Source organism: Pyxicephalus adspersus, chromosome 7 (assembly GCF_032062135.1).
Source record: "Pyxicephalus adspersus chromosome 7, UCB_Pads_2.0, whole genome shotgun sequence".
Classification (NCBI taxonomy): Eukaryota; Metazoa; Chordata; class Amphibia; order Anura; family Pyxicephalidae; genus Pyxicephalus; species Pyxicephalus adspersus.
The window spans coordinates 8,878,947-8,903,390 of NC_092864.1; the positions used below are offsets into that span (position 1 = coordinate 8,878,947).

Consider the following 24,444-nt stretch of genomic DNA (forward strand, 5'->3'; position numbering starts at 1 on the left):
TTTATATTTTTTAATATTATCATTATTATTATTATATTATGAGAAAACACAACGTTAGTTATTATATTCTTTATTATTATTATTATCAATAATAATAATAATATAAATAATAATAAAAATGTATAAAAAACTGTAAATAAACTTCCCTATTGGTTTACAATCTGCAGTCATTCCAATGAATGGAGCTGTATCCACCTTGATAGTGTATCGCTTTCTCAAAAATTCCTTGAACAATAAAGCTGATTCAAGGGAAAAGAACACAGCTGCCAGAGTGAGGCATGCTGGGTAACGTAGTCTTCTCAGTGCAGCCTCCGAGTCATTGCTATGCACAGGGTGCCCTGTAGGGACTACATTCCCAGCATGCATTGCAGGGATCATGTGTTTGCTGGTGAATGGTTGGCTTGTGCAGGGTGAGTCCATTCATACTCCATGTAATCAGGACTGGCTGCTGATAGCGGAGACTGACTGGTAAGGTGCATTTAATCCATGCTGCAGGATTCTCATGCACGTTTTATTGCAACATTCTCCACCAATCAGTGCATCTGCTGCACATATGGATGCCTGAAGTGCAAATATTGGCTTCATTTACTGATGAAGTTGGGGGCACCTGTGCTAGATTTTTGTCCCAAACTCATCATTACCATTCTAAAATAATACATTTTATACAGATTATAAAACCAAAGCTAAAAGAGGAACATTTCAGGAGGAATTAGGGACAACGGGATGTGTTTTCATTCAACTCTGGGTTAAGATTTACCCCGACCCCTTTTTCCATATGGCTCATCACACGCACGGATACAAGACTTCTCTTCGGAGAGTGGGAAGGCTTCGGCACCGGGTCATGGAGAAGGTAGTGTAAAGAATACATAGCAACGCATTGTACTACAACTCTGCTATCCACTAAAAAGATCTTTATGTTACCTTCAAGAGTATTACATCTGGAATAGTGTTGTCCACCTACAAAGTTTGAACACAAATCTTCCTGTCTATTTTTATTTATTTATTTATAATTTTTCCGGGGAATACCATGCTTGGAGTGATGGTTCAGTTAAAGATGGGGGCTGGTGGGATTACAAATGGGCAAAAACAAACAATTGGATTTGCATTGACTGCGTGTAACTTATCTTTCTCTCTATGACAGATATGCCTTTAAGAGGCCAGTCATTCTGCAGGGACTCACGGATAACTCAGTAAGTGATATTTGGTGATCCGCAAATCCATTTCATTAAATCTGACTTACATTGTATTCCAATTTTTTTTTTCCTTCCCCCATCTGCAGGAGTTCCGGAATTTGTGCAGGAAGGATCACCTTCTCAGATCTTATGGAGAACACCGAGTCCGCTTGAGCACAGCCAATACTTATTCTTATGATAAAGGTCAGTCTTTCATAAAGTGTACCTGTCTTTAGGGAAGTCCTTCATTTTGCCAATGTAACAGAGTTGCCTATTTTTTACAATACCTTAGGTCTCTGGTTTGAGGGCACTGGTGCGTTTCGCATCACCGTGTGGAGTTGGTTTGTTGGAGTTGGAACTCCCCTAATGGTTCCTGTGGTGTAACGTGTTCTTTATTCTACACCTAGCCTCAAGACATACCCAACCCTAATTCTCACCCTCACCACTTAACAGATAATGGATGCCAACTGTTATAGGGAACATCTAGAAACGTTACATTCTGCCTATACATTGCCCTGAAAAATCTACCTGTGTAAAAGTGCACATCCTGATAGGTTGGGGTACCCAGGCACGCGTCTTCTTTAGCTTCATAGCTGGTACTTTATATATGCAGTGTGAGCTCCAAGGCATTTCTACCTCTGGCTGCTGATCTCATCCAATTTGGTGATGTCACCATTGTGCTGCTCACTGTTCTCCAAGCTGGGGTTTCTGACATGAGGAAGCAAATCCCTGCCACTACCAAGATGGTGGCCTCCACACATTGAAAGGGGGTAATGGTGGAAAGCTCAGCTGCAGGGAGACCCCAGGCAATACTGGGGAATGGTTATTTGCCCTGATTCTGGAATTTCTAAATTCTAGTGACACCAGTACAAAAAAATTAGAACATGGGTCACCGGGACCAGACAGCACAAACCTTACAGAAGCTTTAAATTTAAAGTGCAATTAAAACTTCACTAATCAAAGCAGAAGAATGGATGAAAGTTTTCTCTATAGGTTTACTATAGTCATATATTAACATTTAAATGGAAATAAACCCAGTCTATGCACCGATGACCACATTCTATCACAGGCACCACCATCTTCCTTCTTCTCTTACGCATTCCGATCTTTTGCTGGGCCAGGATGCCATAAATCCCCCAGGCAGGAGTTCATTCAGTCCCTGCATCTGAAAGGAAAGCCAGTCCTGGCATGTCCAGCTCAGCACGGATGGGCGATGATCAGGCAGGTAAAAATAGGGGACATTGCCTGTCCCATTCTATAATAACCACCTTGTCTAGACTTGGAACACCCGTAGCATTGTAAAGTAAAGGGATAGCTTACATTAGAGTTGACTGACCTTTCAGGTCTTCACGGAACCCCTTCCATAATTACTGTATCCACAGCTACATTAGCCTGGTGGTCAGTGGGAAGAATGCCTCCTACATTGCTAACCATTGGAAAGAAAGTCATCCTTACAGATAGCCAAAAATATCTAATAAACTGACCTGAGAGTCACAAATTGCTCAAGGAACCCCTAGCCATCTCTGGAGGAACCCCGGTTGAGAAACACTTACATGCTCATTCATTTCCCTGTCTGTTATATACAATCTTGTTTCCTCTATGTTGTAGTGGATGTCCCATTTCAGGAATTTGTGGAGCATTTGCTGAGACCTCAGGATTTGGAGTCACTGGGATGTGGTAGGTTGTGTTGAGTTATTCAGAGTTTTCGTTTTCTTTAACAAATGAATGCAAATGGTCGTGAGTTCTGACTCCAGATAATAGAGTTATTTGATAAAGCAAGGAAAAGTAACCCTAAACTGTTCTCAACAGTGCGTTCACCCATTCGCATTATTGTATGTTACAAGGTTCACTTGTAGTGGGTCCCCCTCCCCAATATAAGGGTTAAATGATTGTTTTGCCAAGTAGTTTAACATAAAAAATTAGACTTTATTTACGTACTTAAAAATCTAAACAAAGACCACCTATGCTAGTACTATGCTATTAATTTGAGATGGTGAAGGATAGAGTATAGCGGTGGATCGGTGGCAGCTATCCACCAGCCATCCACCAATCCGGAGCTTTCTTCTATCCTGCACCATCTCAAATTAATTTTGGTTCAAATATCCTTACTTCCTCAAATACCTGAACATAGTGTTCAACATACCAGTTTATCATCACATTATACACCACGCATCTGTCTTTTTTCATTTACGTATCAATAGTTAACCTCCAACTCAAAAGAGTATCCTACAAATCTCACTGCAATCTTATTGGTTAGTTTATAAATCACAGACCCCCATTTTATTTAAGAACATCTTTCCCACTCCCCACTAACAATATGTAATTCTGTATAAACCACACCAACAAAAGTAGAAGGCAGTACTAATCCATTACAATATTTGGTTTTACTTCTTCCCTCATATTTGAGGAACAACAGGCATCACAGTCTGCCTCCTCTCAGAGTTCAGCAATCCTTTTACTATCTCCCGAACCACTGAAGAAGCCCCACAGGGCGAAATGCGTCGGGAAGGGAAATCCAGCCATGATTCAACATTATTATTGTTGAAACTTATTGTAACTGATTTTTGATGGAAGAATAGCACGCCTATGTTGAGTTAGGACTAGCATAGGTGGTCTTTGTTTAGATCTTAGGTTTTTAGGTACACAAATAAAGTCTTATTTTTTATGATAAACTACTTGGCCCTACAAAAGCTTGTCTTTTTTCCCTCTCCTCTCTCCTAGACTCTAACTTTCATAAATATTCACAGGCTGAGTCTTTGAGAGTCAACTCTCTGTATATTTCTGGGCCACTCTATTTGGTGTCTCTTTTTCAAATAAATTGTTCTTTTTCAAATAAATTGCATCATCGCCTATATTGCAGGAGCTGCAGTCCTGCATTGTACCTGGTGATGGTAAAGGTCCTCCCACATCTCTCGAAGTTAGATGATGAACAAAGTTTGTTCTGATGGGGGAGCGAGAATTAGAATAATTTTAATTGTCAGCCCCTAGACAACATTGAATCCTTATGGGTTGGGAACCCCTGCAAAGTTAACTTTTTTCCCTACAATTGATCTAAAATCATACCTGCTGCAATTTTGGTAACTCAGTAGTTCATTGAGTAGTCCAAACAGCTCAATTTTGTGGTTACTGTGTGTTGTAGTGCAACACAGGAGCACTGTGTGGGTACATTGAGATGCCAATCACAATGCAGTAGATATGTTACTGCAATGTAGTATGTACAGCACTGTGTAATATGTTGGTGCTATATAAATCCTGTTTATTAATAATATTAATAATGTAGTGGTGAAAAGGAGCTGCCCTCGGCAACCAAATTTCAAATGATCACACAAGCAATTCCTTCCAAGTCTACGATACATAGAAATTTATTGCAAAATCGAATAAATTTCAGTGAATTTGCTGCAATCTTTCTAAATTGTGAGCGCTTCTCATATTCAGCCCAGGATGTGTGATGTTTGCTATTCACAATGTATGGACACTGAGCGGATCCTTTGTTTTTCTTACAGATACTCTGTATTTCTTTGGTGACAATAACTTTACTGAGTGGGGATCTTTGTTTCAGAAGTATAACCCACCACCATTCAAGCTGCCAGGCACTACCGGGGCATATAGTTTTGGCATAGCTGGTAAGTGTGAATTAGGAATTGAAATAGATTGAAAGCCGATTTAAAATTCTGGTTTCCAAAAACTATGTTTAGGTTCCATGTGTTGAGGTTCTTCAAAGGAACGGCATCTTTGATGATCATCATAGTGTCATCTCAGGATCCACAACAGCAACACATAGACACTTTGGTGTACAGGACAATGACTGATGGAGGATCAATAGATCTGACTCGGGGAGTTCCAACAACGATGACACACATCATCATTGGTCATACTTATCTTTGGGATCCTACACCACCGACACATTGGCAGTTGGGGTACTCGGACAATGATAGTACAACACGCAGGATTCCAGGACAATGGCCAACTGATATGTTTGGGTACTGAACCCGAAGAATATTGGTAAATTGTCAGTTGAAGTCCTAGAACCATGATACTTGGGGTCTCAGGCCATTACCATTGGAGAGTTGATGTCCTAGAATGACACGTCAATGGTCATGGAGAACAATGACACAAGGATAGTTGGGGTGCCACACCATAACACACCAATGTTTGCGGTCACAGTGAATGCTTTAGAACAGGGGTCGGCAAACTCCGGCCTTTAGGCCAGATACGGCCTAGCCGGTAGTTCATTCCGGCCTAACACCCCCTGCCTGATCAGGGCTAATGCGCATCGTCCAGGGAGTGTTAGTAACTGCCGGAGCTCCGATGCCACCTCCTTACTGTGACTCCCCTATTTATCGCGGCCGGCGTTGATACTTCAGCTGCTGCGGTAAATAGGGAACACTCCCTGAAGGGAGTTGCCTCTCCTCCGCAATGCATATGGAGGAGAGGGATTTCACTTTAGGGGGTTTTCCCTGGTGGGAGGTGGAGCCATTAGGGCGGGACTAGTCTGGCCTAGTGTGCTCCCGCCCACCCCTGAAATGGCCTAGTGGCCATAAAAGTTTGCCGACCCCTGTTTTAGAACAATAGCACACGGTCTAAGAACAATGGGGCACAGTGGCAGATGAAGTGTCCAAAAATATTCCGGACCTACATCTGAAGTCCCACAATGATGACTCAATGACCATTGGGGTTCCTCAACAATGAGCAATGACCTACAATCAAGTCTCAAGACAATAACATAAAGGTGTAAAGCATGTGATATCATTATCAGGTTCTTGACACACCCGCTTGTATCAGCCTTTCTCAGCCCTTTTAATATGGGTGAACCATTGAAGGTCATTGAGGTCTTCAGGGAACCCCTTCTAAAAATTTCTATATCCACAGCTCACAGTACATTGATGTGTTGGTCAGAAAGCCTTTTACATTGCTGGCCAATTGAAAGAATGCCATCATTAATGATAGCCAAATAAATAATTGGCCATTGCTCAAGAAACACCTAGCAACCTCTGGAGGAACCCTGGTTGAGTAACATTGCCTTAGTGATTGACCAAACCTTTGTTGGCTTTTTTTTTCCAGGTTCAGGAACTGGTGTTCCCTTCCATTGGCACGGACCTGGCTACTCGGAAGTTATATATGGCAGAAAGGTAAGGCTCAGCTTCAGGATGACTTTTCCATTTGTTGGTGTTCCCCCAAGCTGTAGACCCTCTTTGGAATCCCCATTGGATATAAAAATCAGGGAGATGATTTAGGACAGCATCAGCCAGAAATGTAAACGTTTCACACATAACCTTTATTTTCTTCCATTTTTTTATTGGTTGTTCTTTGTTCAGACCTGATTTCAGCAACTCCCACCTGACAATTTTTTTTTTTTGACCAGCGCTGGCTTCTGTACCCCCCTGACAAGACCCCTGATTTTAACCCTAATAGGACCACGTTGTCTTGGATGGTTGACGTGTACCCCTTCCTTCCAGCCGGGGAACGACCAATTGAATGCACCATCCGGCCTGGAGAGGTAAGTTTAGAATAAAGCTGAGATTACAGGAGGGTGAGGAATAAATGGAAAGACCTGATGGAGATGTGCAGGTCACTGCTTACATACCGGTGGTCCCTTTATCTCTAGGCAGTATGGAGGACACCTAACCATTATGTTCAATATACAGACAAAGATATGTTGACACCCCTCCAAGTTATTACATTTCCATGGAGAGAAAGCAAGACCCAAAAAATCTAGTGTTCCCAGTTGTCTATGCTAGTGGTCCCCAACCTTTTGCAAGTCACAGACCACTAAATGTACAGACTCCATAGCGAGCATGCGTGGGGAGCCGTGTGTCACTCAAAGAGGAAGAAACTTCCCCCCAGAATGATGTGATGATGCCAGAACGCACCCATTTTCCCATCGCGGGTCTGAGCCTGCAATGGGAGAGTGGGCGGGTTGTGTCCAGAGACACAACCCGCCCACCACCCTGAGCCTGCGTTTCGTACGGGAGTTATGGTCTGTGGCTCTGGCCACTGCCCCCCCCCAAGTGGCGTCCTTCTCCTGACCTCCCTGCTGCGTGCACTGGCCGGTGGGCCGCGGACCTGCGGGTCTGAAACCCCAGGTTTATGCCATGGGTACCCAGTAACCCCTACAACTGTGTCAGCTTTCTACCACCTCCCTATACGTTGTTCCAATTTTCAAATACCCACCCACTTAGTATGTCCAAACGAGAGATGGAAAAGAGATGGGAGGGAGAGATCAAAACAAGGAGAAGAGTAGAGAGAGATAGAGATAAGACCAAAAGGTGAGGGAAAGGGAGAGAGTCAGGGTGAGTGAAAAGGGGAAGAGAGAAGGGGTTGGAAGGAAAAAAAGGAGGGACAGAAAGAGAGGGGGAGATAGATGGGGAGAAAGAGTGAATGGTAAAGACAGAAAGGGATGGAGTGGGAGGTCTCAGGAGAGGACAGAGCAGAGAGAAGATGATAACGGGAGAGAAAATGTGCGAAAGACGAGGGATACCTTCAATACAATTGTCACACTGCCTTATATGTGGCCTCAGGATAATAACTTTATGTATCCTGTTACTGCAGGTTCCAGGTACGCCCCCTAGTGGTCATGCCGCTCCAGGCCATAGCCTAGGTGGCCTTGTTGGAAACCGGGCCCCGGTTGTGACAACCTAATAATGCCCGCGGCTGTAGAATGGGATGAAAAGCTTATCTGATGGTTAGGGGGTCTACAGAGTTTTGCGGATATAGAATGAGCATGGCTGTTTTAGTATATAGTCTGTGTTTCTTATTACTCTATTTAATTGGCTGCAGCACTTTGCTATAATAATGTTCTTTTATGCTATAGGTATTGTACTTTCCCGACCGTTGGTGGCACGCTACCCTAAACCTGGACACCAGTGTCTTCATCTCCACATTCCTCGGATAGTCAGGAACTTTCTTGGTCAAACCTTGCACATCTACCCCCCAGCCTCAGGGAACTGACAATGATCTATTGACAGCCGCCGGCGTTTGCAATCAGGATCCACTTCTGTGAAGTGCACACTGCATACACAATGGTTTTATCATGAACTCTCTATTAAGGACCAAACTTTAGATTTGTTCTTGTTATAGGAAGGATCTACTTGCACATCATTTTATACAGAGATTGTGAAATGTTTTATGTGTAGTTACAACTGACAGTAAATGTTTTTAAATCATTTTACAAGTGTTTTGTTTCCTATAAAATAACTTGTACTGATTACTGACAACAATCATCTGGGCTTATACAAGAATTGGAACATTTAGGAATAAATTATTATAGTTGGGCTGGCTTTTCTTATTAAAGGATTAGGTTTGCCTCCTTACTTTGCTTTACTTTCAGCCTGGTACTTTAGCATGAGGGTCAGCTGTGGCCCCATTCACTGACTGATCCCAAAGGTGCAAAAAAATACTGAAACCTGTAATAAATATAACTGTACAGTAGCATGTATAATATATTTTTATAAATATATATATATATATATCTATATTTAGATATGGATATATATAGATAATATAATGATTACTTTGTATTAGATTCAATACAGTTATTTTGTATTGAATCCAATACAAATTAATTTGAATTTTCCACCGAGCCTCCCGCACGCACCGACGTCACCGGGAACATCAGTGCACTCGCCGGCTGAAGATCGGTAGAAGAGGACGCGGCCCCAGGATGGGATCCAATGGGAAGGACACTGATCGAACCAGGTAAGTGTTTTTTTATGTTTTTAGCTACCCCGACTATGGCTAGGGGTTACCGCTTTCAGCATGTTTTTTCTACCCCAAGCCACACTTGGGATTACTGCTCAGGGGGTTAAGAAAGCAAAGAACAAGGAAGATGACGATGGAATGGATAGGTAAGTGTGGTTTTAGTTCCACTTACGTACTGTGGGGGGAATAAAAATCAATCAGACTATTTCAGCATCAATGACTTACAATTCTTTGTTCAGATTCTTTATTTGGTAGAGAAAATGGGACTTTGCTTCCCTATTATTATTATCATCCAGTATCTATATAGCGCCAACATATTGGGCACCATAGTCATGTCACTAGCTGTTCCTCAAAGGAGCTCACAATCTAATCTACCTACCATAGTCATATGTCATTTATACAATCTATGGTCAATTTAAATAAACTAACTGCATGTTTTTGGGATGTGGGAGGAAACCCGAGTACCCGGAGGAAACATACGCAAACACAGGGACAACCTACAAACTCCATACAGATAATGTCCTGGCTGAAATTCCAACCTGGGACCCAGCGCTGCAAAAACCAGACTGCTAACCACTGAGCCACTGTGCTGCCCTATCACACAGCTACTACCTACAGCTTGGCTTCAGAGACATCCCCCCAGGAAATAGTAGTAGGAGAGATAAGGAAATCATAGATTCCTGAAATAATGGAAGCAAGGAGACCCTTGCATTACATTCTCTCTGGGAAAGCTGAGGGGCGCTGTGGTGCCATGACCAAATTTTACTCGGATAATGGCTTTCTGATCCACATATTTGTTTCATGTCAGTGAATGAAAAAAAAGACGGTCAAGATAGGAAATTACCATTTTTAGATGTCCTACCGTAGCAGCCTGCATCTATCTCACAGGAAAGGTTTAATTTTATGATAGAGCTTTGTTGTTTGATGTTCACTGAAACTAAAGGAGAGAAACTCAGAATAGAAATAGAATCATTGCCAGCAGCAACCTAATACATCACTATTGGAATGGAAATAATGGAAATGGTAAACAAAAAATCCAAGGGTAACAACTCTAAAATTTTTTTTTTTTTTTAACTCATGATGTATATTAGAATAAATTAATAGTGCTTTACGGGTCATTGCACCTCTGTGTGTTTGTTCTTTTTCACTTTCTAAACAGCTCGAATTCCAAATGTTGGCTTTCTTATCTTGAACGCATAGGACTATGGGGTAGACTTATAAAAGCTCTCCAAGGCTGGAGAGGATACACTTTTATCAGTGAATCTGGGCAATCCAGCAAACCTGGAATGGATTTCCTAAAAGGAATTTGCTATTTGTTAGCAAATGTTCTCAATCCTGGACCAGATCCATTCCAGGTTTGCTGGATCACCCAGCTTTACTGATGAAAGTGTATCCTCTCCAACCTTGGCAAGCTTTAATGAATAGGTCCTTATATACCAAAAATGATAGGGACAATAAAAGAAGTTCAGGTGCCCTAAACCAGCTTCAGAAAGACATGGCTTGAGCTGGAAGAATTCTAGCAGTCGGCATAGAGCCTGGGATTAACAATGACCTTACAAATTCTCTTTTGGCTGAATGCATACAAATTTCCAGACACACTACAAACTCTTGTGGAAATCCTTATATATATATATATATATCCTTTATATATTAAGTAATGAGTAATTAACTTAATAATGAGTAATTATAATAATGAGTTTTTATATGTGAAGTGCAACAAATTCATATGTTCTGATAGGTGATCACATATTTTAGACCATAAAGCATATGCCTGTACTTTTATGTTCAGAAAGTAATGGAACCCCTGGATAAACACAACTAGTAATTGCAGCAGAAGCGTAACATTGCCAGCCCAAATGTTTGCAAAGGAGGTGCAGAAACACAAAACTCAACTCTCTATAGCAGGGTTCCCCCAGGGCTTCCTTGAGCAGTTTGTGCCCCTCAGGTCAGTATAAGTGACACCAATGATATTTTTGGCTATCTGTAAGGGTGACATTCTTCCCAATGGCCAGCAATGTAAGAGGATTTCTTCCCACTGACCATCACAATATTATACTGTGATCTGTGGATATAATATTTATAGTCGGAGGTCACTGAAGACCTCAACAATTTTCAAGGGTGCCCCCAAGCTAGAAAGGTTGAGAATTTAAAATTATAATTTAGAGAATCCTCCAATCCAGGTTTCTCTTTGCCCTTAGATGTGTCCGGTCTTCCAGGCTGATTGATAGACAACATATTCTAAGCCTAGGCCGTCATGGAGGCCAAGAGGCAAATCATCACGTCGGCCTAGGCTTATAATATACCTGCATTGAATGACACTCATGTGGAGAAAAGCTTGACGAAAGGTGTAAAGCTGAATTCCGCTTCACAAATCCACATTAACATTTACAACAAACCAGAACTAGGTGACAAAACTAGAACCAGTCGCTGCTACTACCAAAAAAAAAGAATCCACAACATGCAACGGCATTAACTTCTTTAATGTACGTACTGTGCATTCACAGAAGAGGTGCCACACCGTGAAGCGTTTTCTACAAGAGTCAGTTAGTGGCCACACGCACAGAATATATTTACATCGGCTATGTACACCAAAAAAGCAAACCAGTTCAACGAAAAAAATATATATATATAACTCGAATTCTTTGGGATTCCCACTCTATTCACCACGGATATCAGTAGGGGCTCAAAGGAGGTTAGTAGCTGACGAATATGGCCGGTAAGGGTATCTTGTTCCTCAGCCATGTTTGCCCTTTCTTCAGGCGGGGGTTATGCACATCCTGATAATTCGGAAATGGTTAGGAAAAAAAAAAATTGTTGGTGTAAAAATCATGCAACTTGTCAGCCACGCTGGATGTCACAACAAGGGTTAACCAATCGAAACACAAGCCAGAAGTATAACAGTTCCATCTCTGCCAAGCAAGGTCATCCTTTACATCACATCAGTGCCGGAACTGGTGGAAGGTTAAACTGTTACCGAGGTTTATTATGATGTTGCTGAGAAGCTATTTCTGTGCTTTTATCCACAGCAGAGTCCCTGGATTGTAAATATGGCTGCAGCACCGCTCCACGCTGAAAACTACACGCTAGAGCCACATAACACTGAAAATAATTCCACAGAATATACAAAGGGCATGGAGTCAGCCTTGGTAACCATACTTTTTCTGCATTTCTTGTAATTATGGGAACGATTTCTTTTCCTCAACCTTATTTAAATGTACGCCTGTGCTTTAGGTCTCCATGCTCTTCAAGCAGCACTGTAGGTTTAGCAAGTTTGTTTCTGCTACAGATGTCTTCGTCTTCAGAGCTCCCTAAAAAAAGGTCAAAGCTGCAGTTTCAGCTCCAGGAACCACGGATATAAAGTTCCGTCTGCGTAGACCGGGCAGGATGATTAACATATTAATGCTGTAGTAGGACCAGACCTGGGAGCCGACCAGAGGTATGGATGAGCAAAGGAAAATAAAAGCAGCTATCCTCAGAACGGGGCATTGTCAGCCTGCATGGTTTTCTGGCTGATGGATCTCCCAGGCGATATGGGACACGTGGATGAGATGAATAAGGCATGAGACAGAACAGGCACGTCATGAAATGCGTTGGTGGTGGGGTGGGACAGTCTAGAGCTGAAACATTGCAGGCTCAGATCGCCATTTCAGTAGTCTTCCACCCAACCATTCTCTGATATAAAGGCGTCCATGACCTCTTTCATGGCTAGGTTTGGAATTAGCTGGTCTTGGGTCAGGGGGCTTCGGGTCACTGGGTCAAAATGGCCAACTCTCTGTAGAAAAAGAATAGAAATAACGTAAGATTCTATGACACTTGTCCCTGCCGTCTATATTGAATAACTCTAGCCAATTGGTGCATTTATGAGCCCGCCCGCTGTTAATTCAAGACAGGAAAGACCTCCCTCGAGTGCTGTAGATGGTTCTTGAAAGCCGCAAATCTGGAGGAGAAGTTAAAAGACTACTCCACGTTGCCCTTGGACACTTTAAAGAAACCTATATCAAGTATAACTTCTTAAATCCCTGGCACTGCGGACTTAGTTGCCTAAATGTCAAACTGACCTCTTGCCTTCAATATTCTGCCTGATTTATTAAAGCTCACCAAGGCTGGAGAAGATACACTTTCATCAGTGAAGCTGGGTGATCTGGCAAACCTGCAATGGATTCTTAATAGTCCATTGCTTTTTGTTGGCAAATGATTTGAATCCTGGACCAGATCCATTCCACGTTTGCCGGATCACCCAGCTTCACTGATGAAAGTGTATCATCTCCAGCTTTAATAGATCAGGCCCAATGACTGCAAAATACAGAAGCTTAGATATAGGTTGCACTCTCTACTATTGTCATTGTGAATGGAGAAAGCTTGATGGCTGAAATGACAAGCGGAAGGTATAACAATCCTTCCTTCACGCAGCAACCCCTCTATGGACTGTAAACTGAGTTTTCTTGGTTTATAGACAAGTCAGCCATTTGTGGCTGCTTTCTCGAGTAAAAATGGGGGACTTGTGCTATACTCCCTGACTTTACAAATACATGGCGATATAAATGCTTGAAATATATATATATTATATATATATATATTATATATATATATATAATATTGTTGTTGAATGGAAGGGTCTAACAACAAGATTTTGTTGTTTTTCCAGTTCCCAACGCATTTCAGAGCTTTTCATCCACTAAAGGAGGAACAGGGAGAGTGCTGCCAATCAAACTGGCAGCTCCTCATTTTAAAACAATATTCTGATTTTTAATTAGACTTTTTTTTTAACCAGTAGTTATGGAAACACATAGCAGTTTTTCCTATCTATTTCCTAGGAATTTAATACAGAACCTGCAATGGATATTACCTGCAAGTGTTCCTCTATGTCCTTTCTGTCGTAGGTGATCCCACTGGGTGTTATACAAGGCTCTCTCATCAGCTCAAAGCTGATCTTCCCACACAGGTAATCCGGGATGTCCCGCTTCTGTACAACAACACAAGTACAGGTTACTTAGTGAGTGACACAGATGTACAATCCCCGGATAAATACCCACACATCACATTTAGGGTGCCAGGTTTCATAAAGCGAAAACATGCCATACTAATCCATGTCTGCTTTTCTGGTTCACTGTTTGAATTGTTTTCAGTATAGAGAAATACAAACTAGAACAATTCCAGGTGCTAAAGGCAGATATTTCTAGAAAAATGAACCTATTACATTAAGCATAAACATTCCATAATACTAAATCTGTACCATTGTAAAACTTATATTGGGCAGAGATCATTTCCAATGTTGTGTTTACCAAGGTAATTCTAAATAACCATCCCAATATAATAAAACAATATCAGAAACCCTGACATTTTCTTTGCTCATATTTCCCAGTCCTGGTTTCTCAGTCATGAACACATTTTCAACATTTTGAAATAAAATCTGTATACATTAAGTAGCATATTTTTTGGTGCAAAAAAGGGTTTATAGAAAAGTATAGAATAGAAAGAATGGTACAAGAAAACACAGAACTACAAAATCAACGTAGATAAAGCCTGTGAAATCCCATGAATCACTGTTATAAAAAAAAGAAATGGAAAAGAAAACAACATATGAAACACACACATTGCTTAATACACCGTCTAGCTCATCTTACAAAATAGAAAACCTTAGAGTATATAAAAAGAAGAGAAGAAGAGATAAGGTCCTCTGAGACAGAAAAAAAAAATAGGCTAACCAAGGTTGCCAAACAGGTAAAAAAATTTTCATGGGTATTTCCCCTCCTATTGTGTGTTACTCCCCCTATCTCCTAGATTGTAAGCTCTTCGGGACAAGGTCCTCTCCTCCTCCTGTGTCACTGTCTGTATCTGTCATTTGCAACCCCTATTTATTGTACAGCGCTGCGTAACATGTTAGAGCTATGTAAATTTTTTTTACTAATATTAATGATAATCATCATAATGGGTATCTTTAAGAATGGCCATAATTTTTTCATTGATCATCGTCCCTGTGTTTAACTTCTAAAAAAAACCTTGAGGAGGGGGTCCTCCAGCTATGGTCTGTCTAGTGGCTAAATAAGAATTGCTGTCTATATGTGGCAAAGGTGGCGAGGATCTCTAGGTATATTCACACCTTACATAGCACATTTTAAATTAAACTTCCTCATGAGGCTTCTGTGATTCTCTGTGCAATTCACACACAGCTAAATAAACCAAATCCAATAAATGTTTGTGTTTTATAAGGAGACCGACTACCTCAATAATAAAAGGAGTTTCTTGTTTGTATAGCGTGTCATATTTCCTAAATACAATATCAATCCCTGATTCCTTTTTAGTAGCACAGCGTGTATTTAGTAGTACAGCTGTGTATCTCTCAAGTCTCTGGAATATGTCTATATGGATTTTCGCCTGAATGATCTCATCTTACTGATTGTTCAGTATTGTAGATCAGAGGGAGAAATGAGGAGGCTCCTCTACCATTATGGGTATTTAAATAAATGTCTTTCAAATACAAATTACCATAGTTACTCACCTTGCGTTTTTCATCTACTTGAGAAAATAATTCATCCATTTCTGCCAAATACTTATCCTGCAAATTAAAAAAGAAACAGAAATAGTTTTCACTTTGTTTAATATGGTGCAGATTTATGTCATACTTTCTTTAAAGCATACCTAAACTTGCATAAAAGGGTAGACAACCCTTTTAGTTAAAGTAAACATTTTGTTTGTTAGTGTTTTTTTTTTAAGCAAGACCCTTTTTTGGCGGCTCCTTTCATCAATAGGGCAAAAATTGCAGATCTCATGCATCTGCAGTGAGATCTGCAAGTTCTTTCCCAATCTACATCACCCAATCTCACGCCTGCACAATGCGAGATCGGGTGATGTAAGAAGAAGAACACGGAAGAAGAGAGGAGAAGATGCCGGTGCCTGGTGCTCCCTGGAGAAGACAGATACCACTGTTTACTTCAGCTTTAAACAATTCAGTAATTCTCAGACAATCCTTAAGAAATCACTGAAAACAAATACTTCCAAATACATTTTTGGTGCTTTCTGGGCATTTTATGCCTTATATGTAGTTCAGTAACTGTGCCTATCCACAAGAACTCAAAATTAAATTCACTGCAGAGAGGAATGTGTATCTCTTCACCATCCTAGCTTTGGTATAGTACCAGATAACCAGGTCCCTGTTATGTAATCTCGTTTTATCTGCTAGCTCTCCATCACTAGCAGTGATGTAGACAATGGCCCTGATTTATTAAAGCTCTTTAAGGCTCGACAGAATACACTTTCATCAGTGAAGCTGGTGATCCAGAAAACCTGGAATGGATCTAGTCCAGGACTTAAAACATTTGCTATCAAATAGCAAATGATGTTGAAGAAATCCATTCAGGGTTTGCTGGATCACCCAGCTTCACTGATGAAAATGTATCCTCTCCAGCCTTGGAGAGCTTTAATAAATCAGACCCAGAGGTAGGATCAGTGTCTGACCCAAACAACACTGTTTGGATGTGAAGATACTTTTTGACCAGGGTCTCTTTAGGCAACTGCATGCTTAGACACCTTTAAAAGCACGTTCCATTTCCTATAATGTACTCACATGTTTGTTGGCCACACCAGACAGCTGAGCCCGACTCCTGTTCTCCTCTATGCTCTCTTCCTCGTGTTTTCGTTTAGCCTCTTCAAGTTCTCTAAAAATGAATAAAAAAAGAAGGTTAGCTATAAAAACATCCATAACCGAAACACTAATTCCATTGCCCAATCATAGGACAGTGGTACCTTCGCTACAAGTTTTGCTCTAGGGAAGCCCCACCTCCCCAAATGCAGCCCACCTGCACCTGGCAGATATTTACCGCCTCTGCTCAGATCTCCTCCTTCCTGCACATACTCATTGTGGTCCCATTTATTCCTATATTGTGCAGGTTCACTGGAGGCTACCACAAGTTTAACTCTCCACAGGAATAAATGGGGTAGCAGCACAGGTACAGCTGGTGGTAAAAGTAAACTTGTACATTTTAAATAAGTAAAAGGTTCACTCTACAGGAGGCAGAAGGTTTAATATACATTGAACTACAATTAATTTCCTTCCAGCTCTACCCTTGCTTACAGAGCAGGCTTTCAGATATGACGGTGCATGTGACCCTAACTATATGATGGGGGCATCCCATCATCAGGCCTGAGACTTGGACATGAAGGTTGCCGTGATGTCATCCCACCTATAAACATTAACATCAGTTGACACTGCAGCTTAGATGGGCAGAAATCCTGCAAAGTGAGGGAGGAGATTGGCTATGTGCAGACAATTATAAATTAGCAGTCAGTGTGTCTGGAAAAAGCCAGAGGCTCACCTTTCCTTCTCCGCCAGGATGAGTTTAGTGAGATAGGCGTGCAGCTCGTTCTCCTGGTTGATCCTCCGTTCCTCTATGCTGTTCCAGCGTTTCTTCTTGGCAATCCTTAGAGCACTCGGGATGTCATCTCCAAAGTTCAGCCTTTGCTCCTTGGCCAGGTTATAGGCTGTAGAAGTAAATTGTATTCTTTGTATTTAATGTATTTAGTTGACTTCTTATTAAAGAGAACCAGTTACAAACGGACATTTGCAGCAATCTAAATTTCCATTTTTGTTGTACAGTGCGGCTTTACCATTCAGGAATGTCTGTGTCTTGGTATTCAGATGCATTTGGTCCTTTTCTAAACTGAAAAACAGTGTTCTCCCCGGCCCCTTTTAGCTGGGCGCACCACCTGGCACTTTTCAGTGACCACCTGGCTGCTTTTTGGTGGTTACTGAAAAGTTTGGTCGCAATACAGGGGCTACCACCTGCCTACAGCTTCTTCAGCTTCCAGGGAAAAATACTAGAAAAGTGTCAGGATGCTGTACTTAGTGCCTATGTCAGGCTGTAAGATCCCCGCACAGAGCCTGACCAATCCCTTATATAAAGATCAGTCTGCAGGACATAGGTTGTCTGCCTATTCTGTCTCAGAACTGGTCCATAAGGTCCCACAGAGGCTATGCCATGTCGGGTCACTGCTCATACCAGGCACCCAAATTCCCTGAACAACATAGGTGGGGAGAATGACACAATCGGATGCACATTTGTGCTAGGTTCTAAAACTCACTTCGTTCATCTTCCTAGCGCTGACTTGAATTATTAAGTCTGACAGGTAAGTCAGGGAAACTTCCTTTCATATTAAGGATTAGGACACCGCTCAGCGTGTTTACTACTCAATATCTGCATATGAACATAGCAGGGTCCTGCAGATGTAAACTGTACTTATGAATGGATAATGCATTGATGGGAGTTCTTTTGCCTGTCAAACGATTTGTATTTGTCATTTCAGGCTGCATACACACAGTCTGTGGAAATAAATTATCATGATTGTTACCTGCGACAGATGAACGAACGAGCGCTGTACACACAGCACCTGTTGCTTTATGAAGGGGGACACGAGTCAGTGGGACCTCTTCCTTGACTTGTATGGGAGTCGTGTCATGTCACTTGCTGTGCTCCCCTCCTTGACATGTATGGGAGTCATATCATGTCACGAATCTGTCCTGATAGATCTATGAATGGCACTGGACACAAGCTGTACACATATCAGACTCTCACTAGCATAACTGTTCATCTGGGGAGAGAATTATCTGATGTGTGTACATACACCTTACACAGCTCACAAAGCACAACCTTACCTGGCAAGGTGCTGCAGTTTCATTTAGTGATCCCCTTCCCACACGGCTTCCCACCACAACTTTGTGACTGAAAAGCTAAAGTGAAAGCTGTGCACTGATGTGCTGTCTGCTCTTTACACTTATCAATACTCCTTGCACTACAGGACACTGGATTGGTTCGTTGTGCCGATTCTCCTTCAACATCTCTGTCCTATGCTGTATATTTTGTACTTGCAAGAGGATGATACCAGGCCAAGTCCAGGTACTTACGCTGCAATTAAAGATGACATTTAATGATATAATAGCAAAGACAGAGCTGCATTTATCTTTTTATCTGCCTGGAATTTAGCTTTAATTTAGGGGTTTTATATTTAAAACACAGAAACTGGACTAAATTATGCACATTTAATATACCAGGCCATCCTGATAAATGCACTCTCACAGCAGCAGGTTACAAGGTTACTATTCCGCTGCTTTAATTATTTCTTCAGGTACAAAATCCAGCACCAAGATAAAATAAATCTCAATCAGCGCCTGAGCTGCCGGTATATGGAGTTAAGTGGAGAGCTGCAGGGCCCTGGCTGTCAGGAAGGTATAAATGATTCAGCAGCGACATGGAGTAAATGGTTCTAGTGATGCTGTCAGCCTGTTGTTGGTAACAGATTATAAACAGCGTGCCAGGCGGCCTCTGTGCTGCTACACGGAATTCCTGGAACATTCCACTGGCCGCAATCCTCATCAAGACTTATCACAGATTACTAAACCTCCTGAGAGATGCTGAGAGGCCCAATCACTGTGTTGTGTTATCGGGCTGGGTCAGGAGCAAAAGCCGACCTGATGGAAGTGACTATGGCCATTCCTTGGTGATCAGAGAATGAAATGCTGCAAAGATCTAATCAGTTGATATAGACGATTCTGTCTGACCTGTCTCTGCATTTCTTGTGCAAACAGACAAACGTCAACCTGCCCTAAAACTAAAGCAGTTATCTCGTATCAATTTGCAAATACAAAGTTCATGAACTCACTAAACAATTCAGCTTCTAGTTTGATCTAAAGTTTTTGCATAGGGAGATCTCTAATTCTGACATGTTTGGCCCAATGGGCTTCCTCAAGGGTATTTGTAGAGACCAGTATAGTAGAACCTCAGTTATCTGGCACCCAGAGGGAATGGCTGATTCCGGATAAGTGTAGTTTACAGATAACTGAGGTTTCCTTTTCTCAGCCATTCTGTACTAGAAGTGAATGGGGAGACTTGTCCCCATTCACCTCTAGTGCTGAATGGCTGAGAAAAGGGAAACCCTGATGATGCTTACCTCAGCCAATCACGGAGCAGACCAATCAGTGGAACTCTGCTGATTGCCCCGCTTTTTTGATTGCCAAAGAACCCCAGTTATCCAGAACTTAGATCGCAGATAACCGGCACCCAACAGCTCTGCTGTCTGAGTTTTCCGGTTATCTGACAACCGTGACAACCGTGGTTCTACTGTATAACACGTAAACAAAACAAGTAATTGTGAGAGCACAAAAAAAAAAAAAAAAATCATAAGAATGAAGAAGTTTTTTTCCCGAGAGTTGTATACCACATTATGATAAGTGTGATCAATCCCCATTAGTAGATTATCTTGTTTTAAACAAAAGGTATGAATGTAATCTGTAATGTAGAAAATGAATAGAGAAGTCAATTTATTGGGTAAATAGATAACTGGATCCAGAAACGAATGACTGTGATTGCCTCTGATGACTGTGTACAGTGCTCCCCTGATGTGGTTTATCCATCAAATCACTAAACAATTGACCAAGATGGTCGCTGTTCTTTCCTATAGGGAGGACATAGCGGGGCGACTTCCTCAAGCTGAACAGTGCTTGTTTGTTCTTCTGTCACTGGAGATGATCAAGAAAGAGTTCCCGTGGCAGAAATGTAAAGTGTGTGCATGGCTAAGGCATTACAGCTAAATAAATATAATTCTAAAAAAGAGACCCTGTCATAAGAACTAAATCAATAAAAACCAGAGTATCAGATATCGCATGTTTGAGTTGCTATGCCACATCCCAAATTTAGGAATTATACATAATTGAAGGCAAGAGCAAAAGGGACTTTTTAGGCATATTGATTTGCAAATCAAAATGCCTAAAAAGTCCCTTTTGCTCTCTCCCTCAATTATGTATTATAAAGAAGGACTAAACCCTATATTATATATATACAGAATAATCACCTAACCCAGTAATTTTCTCTTTTCTTCCATATCCATATATATGAGTTTATTCATTCCCAGCATGTGCAAGGGAACCCGGGATTGCCAGTTATCCCTGGCAACAAAAGCATTCAGAGCTCAGTGAAATCTGACAACTGAGCATGGAGAACAGAAGGGGCATTACCTGTCCTTTTCTGCAATAAACACCCGCCTGATCACCAATTTTTTAAAGTGGGATTTTAAAACATCTGAAGCAGTAGTGCAGAAATATTTATACCCTTCCCTTCCTTTGAAAGTTATTTTTCCATGTTCGGAGTTATATATAGGTTTAGGTAGGAACTCCTTGGCTGCTCCTAGTAGCTTTGGATCATTGACTGGAGCAGCTGCTGCTTTTTTGTCCTATGCACGCTGTGGTTTGATCACAGATCTATCCTGCTACACAGAAACACAGCAGCTAAGAATGGGGAGCAGAAGATGAGCTCAGCACAGACAAAGGTCCAACACTCCAGCAGGCGCCGGCTTCCTGCTAAGCTTGAATAGCTCTGACTATTGTTAAAGAAGAATGATTTAAAGAGACATGAAAGCATTTTTTACGATATGCTATTGCAGGGTTTTATTTAGGAACTGAGGTCTGGTTAGAGGGTCTCCCTAAATATCTGAGCATTTGGGCCACAAATTACCCTTTAGGAAGATACAAATCCATACAGGCCCATCCCTCCATGTTTTTCTGCAAACGTATCATATAAATGGCAAAATCCAGACCAGGCATAACCCCACCAGGGTGGAAGCGGATATATGCAAGGTAGGGTAAAACAGAAACTCCGCCACCTCTTAAATTTAACAAACTTTGCCTAGCTATGTATATAAGTCAGATAATGATCAAGAATGACTGAGTGAGAAACTGACATTGCACAAACGTCACCCAACCTTGTTCATGGATCCCTCACAGCAGATCTATGAACAACTATCAGGAATGACCAATATGCAAGTCAAGGGAGGGGAGCACAGCGGGGTGCCACTCGCCCATCGTCCCCCACTCGATAGAACAGAATGGGAGCTGTGTGTACAGTGAGATTATCATCCAATATCAGCCCTGAGGCGATTATCAGATGAGAACCATCTGACGTGTGTACATAGCCTAAGGTAAGGCAACAAGGATCCCAAAAGGTATAAATCTGATTGGAGAAATATGATTACCAAGTGAGCCATGGAAGGGGGGACAATATGTATGTTTTTGAAAACTTGGAAAATAAGATAAAATGGAGAATAATCTAAATAATACGCTATTTTTCTTTCTATTTTTGTTTGCTAGAATGATCCCTGATGTGTACTTGGCACCGGTGTAATATTGTTGCATCATCTTTCCCATTCCTTAGTCATCCCCACATGTCACATCTTGCAAAGGACGGTACTGCACATACACCGCACATACCTCTCTGCAGATTGGCGATGGCCTCATCATAGTTCTCTATTTCCATCTGGCACTGCCCCAGGAAGAAGTGAGCTTTTACAGATTGGCAGTCCAGCTCCAGAGCATGCTTGCAGTCTGCCAGGGCTTTGTCCAGCTGCTGCATTTTTAGGTAGCACAGAGCACGGTTGGTATAGTACACAGCCACGGAAGGGTTGCGAGTCTGGATGGGAAAATCACAGCCAATAAGATAAAAAATGTTACAGCAATTTAATAGAACAAATAAAAAGCAGGGGCAAAATGATTGCAAAGCTCTGGGTGTTATATTTAGAGGAATAACCCCTTATGGTAATCCTAGATTGTAAGCTCTTCGGGGCAGTGTCCTCTCCTCCTCCTGTGTCACTGTCTGTCATCTGCAACCCCTATTTAAAAGGCATTAAATCCAGAATGAGAGCGCAGAGCCTCCTGGGATACCAACGTCACACTTCCCAGGAGACCTCTGGCTGCTCCTTCTGCGCATGCTTGAGATCGGTCTGAAGGGCTTTTTCCTATATGGGAAGAAAAAAGCATGCGCAGTGAGATCGGCTCTCTTTTTTTCCCCCATTATAGCAGCTATGTCACCTGACCTCACACCTGCGCAGTGCGAGATTGAATGACGTTGCCAGAGGAAGAACGAAGACAAATGATGGCGGGGCCAGGATGAGGTAACTCCCGCTCAAACACATGGGAAACCATTCAGTCCCGCCCACGCCAGGGAAGCCATATCCTTGCTTATCCGTGGCAACAATCGCTGAGCTGCGCATGCACAAATTTTGACAGCTCAGACAGGTGGGAATTTTTATTCCAGAAGGGACGTCGCCTGTCGTCTTCTGCAATATGACCCTGTCTGATGCCAAAAATGCAAAACCCGTCAAGAGAGGTGTTAATTGGCCCTGACAGGTCCCTCCCCCAGGCTGTTACTGGGCAGGGAGCATGTCGCTCTGCTCTCACCTACTCCCAGCATAATAATTCTTCCTTTCCTGATGATGTATAATCAATACAGAGCGGCATTAATAAACGTTATTATTCTATTGCTCGTAGTAGCTCAGAGTAGTCACACACATAAGTCGTTTATACTCACAATGGCTTTGCTGTAGCAGGAAACGGCTTCTTGATATTTGCGAGCCACAAACAAGCGGTTCCCCTGCTCCTTCATTTCCTGAGCGCTGACGCTTTTTTCCGGGCTCCCTCCAATGCCGCCTTGATCTCCGCTGACACCCGATGGACGTCCTCCACCGCTGCCGCTGTCCTCCTTCCCTTTCATGGTGGGGCCGCCGGGGGTCACCCCTCCAAACCTCGGGATGCTTGGTGCCACCCCCAATTTCACAGCTCACCAGGGACCCCTGCAGGGGAAAGAGAACAACGTATGTAACAGGAACACAGTCTGTCCCTATCAATGGTGAGGTGCTAGGTACAGCACAGCAATCATAGGCATTACTCCAGCTGTAAGGAAGCGGTCCCGCAAGTGCCCATCTGAACTCCCCCCTAAGTCATAAAACCCTGGGCACACCCTGTGGTAGTATTGGCACCCTCTAGTAATATTTACATGTACCCTGTGGTAGTATTGGCACCCTCTAGTAATATTTACATGTACCCTGGGGTAGTATTGGCACCCTCTAGTAATATTTACATGTGCCCTGTGGTAGTATTGGCACCCTCCAGTAATATTTACATGTACCCTGTGGTATTATTGGCACCCTCTAGTAACATTTACATGTACCCTGTGGTAGTATTGGCACCCTCTAGTAACATTTACATGTACCCTGTGGTAGTATTGGCACCCTCTAGTAATAGTACCCCCACAATGAAGTACCCATGTGCCTGACACCCCCAATAGTTGCACTGTAGTGGATAACACTGGGATGATAGATTACCTCAGGGTCTGCACACAGCTGTATGGAGCCCTATACGGGTCAGTGCACTGGAGCCCAGCGTTGCTATAGTAACCCCCCGGCCTACAGAAGCCCCTGACCTCCAGCCATAGGCCACAGCAGAGACAGCACAAGCTCTTCCCCTCCCTCAGGCCAGCTCCGGCCCGCAAATCCTCCTCAGCCTCCGATACAGCTAGCAGCTAGTCCTAACCGGAACTTCCGGCCCGTCTTCTCGTCCTGTGACAGAACTCCCTTGACAGCCCAAGCTCCCAACAATTTACATATGTGTCCTCTTTTCAGGGGCGCGCTATCTTACGGCGAAGACATTTTATCAGAGACCAAAGTAATGTAAGGCTCGGGCAGGAGACGTAGCCATAATGACTTCATAATAGAGACAAATATTGTGGTAGAGTTGGATCTCTAGCGTCTAAAGTGA

At 42.3% G+C, this 24,444-nt stretch overlaps 2 protein-coding genes across 3 annotated transcripts; one reads left to right on the forward strand and one right to left on the reverse strand.

The window, feature by feature from the left end:
• Positions 1–1,141: 1,141 nt before the first annotated feature.
• JMJD8 (jumonji domain containing 8) lies at positions 1,142–8,480 on the forward strand (the record flags this gene model as incomplete). Its single annotated transcript, XM_072416768.1, is given in 7 exon segments — positions 1,142–1,190; positions 1,280–1,376; positions 2,781–2,849; positions 4,676–4,795; positions 6,234–6,301; positions 6,535–6,669; positions 7,984–8,480. Coding segments are annotated over 7 exon segments (619 nt in total), but the record flags the coding sequence as incomplete, so codon positions are not given.
• A 2,852-nt stretch (positions 8,481–11,332) lies between these two features.
• STUB1 (STIP1 homology and U-box containing protein 1) lies at positions 11,333–24,229 on the reverse strand. 2 transcript variants are annotated; one of them, XM_072417378.1, is made up of 8 exons: positions 24,012–24,229; positions 23,219–23,480; positions 22,123–22,321; positions 17,183–17,348; positions 16,435–16,525; positions 15,370–15,426; positions 13,717–13,833; positions 11,333–12,642 (listed from the first exon to the last, which is right to left on the reverse strand). In XM_072417378.1, the coding sequence occupies exons 2-8, from the start codon at positions 23,399–23,401 to the stop codon at positions 12,517–12,519; spliced, it is 939 nt and encodes a 312-aa protein (XP_072273479.1). In that variant the 5' UTR covers positions 23,402–23,480; positions 24,012–24,229; the 3' UTR covers positions 11,333–12,516. The 2 variants fall into 2 exon arrangements, with proteins under 2 accessions (XP_072273479.1, XP_072273480.1); XM_072417379.1 differs by having other exon boundaries at positions 24,110–24,222.
• Between the last annotated feature and the right edge of the window lie 215 nt (positions 24,230–24,444).

Coding starts and splice junctions, on each gene's coding strand:
- STUB1 (XM_072417378.1), bottom strand. CDS start 23,401: ATGAAAGGGAAGGAGGACAGCGGCAGCGGTGGAGGACGTCCATCGGGT. Junction 22,322..23,218: donor CCTGCTACAGCAAAGCCATT/GTGAGTATAAAC, acceptor TTTCCCATCCAG/ACTCGCAACCCTTCCGTGGC. Junction 16,526..17,182: donor ATCCTGGCGGAGAAGGAAAG/GTGAGCCTCTGG, acceptor ATTCATTTTTAG/AGAACTTGAAGAGGCTAAAC.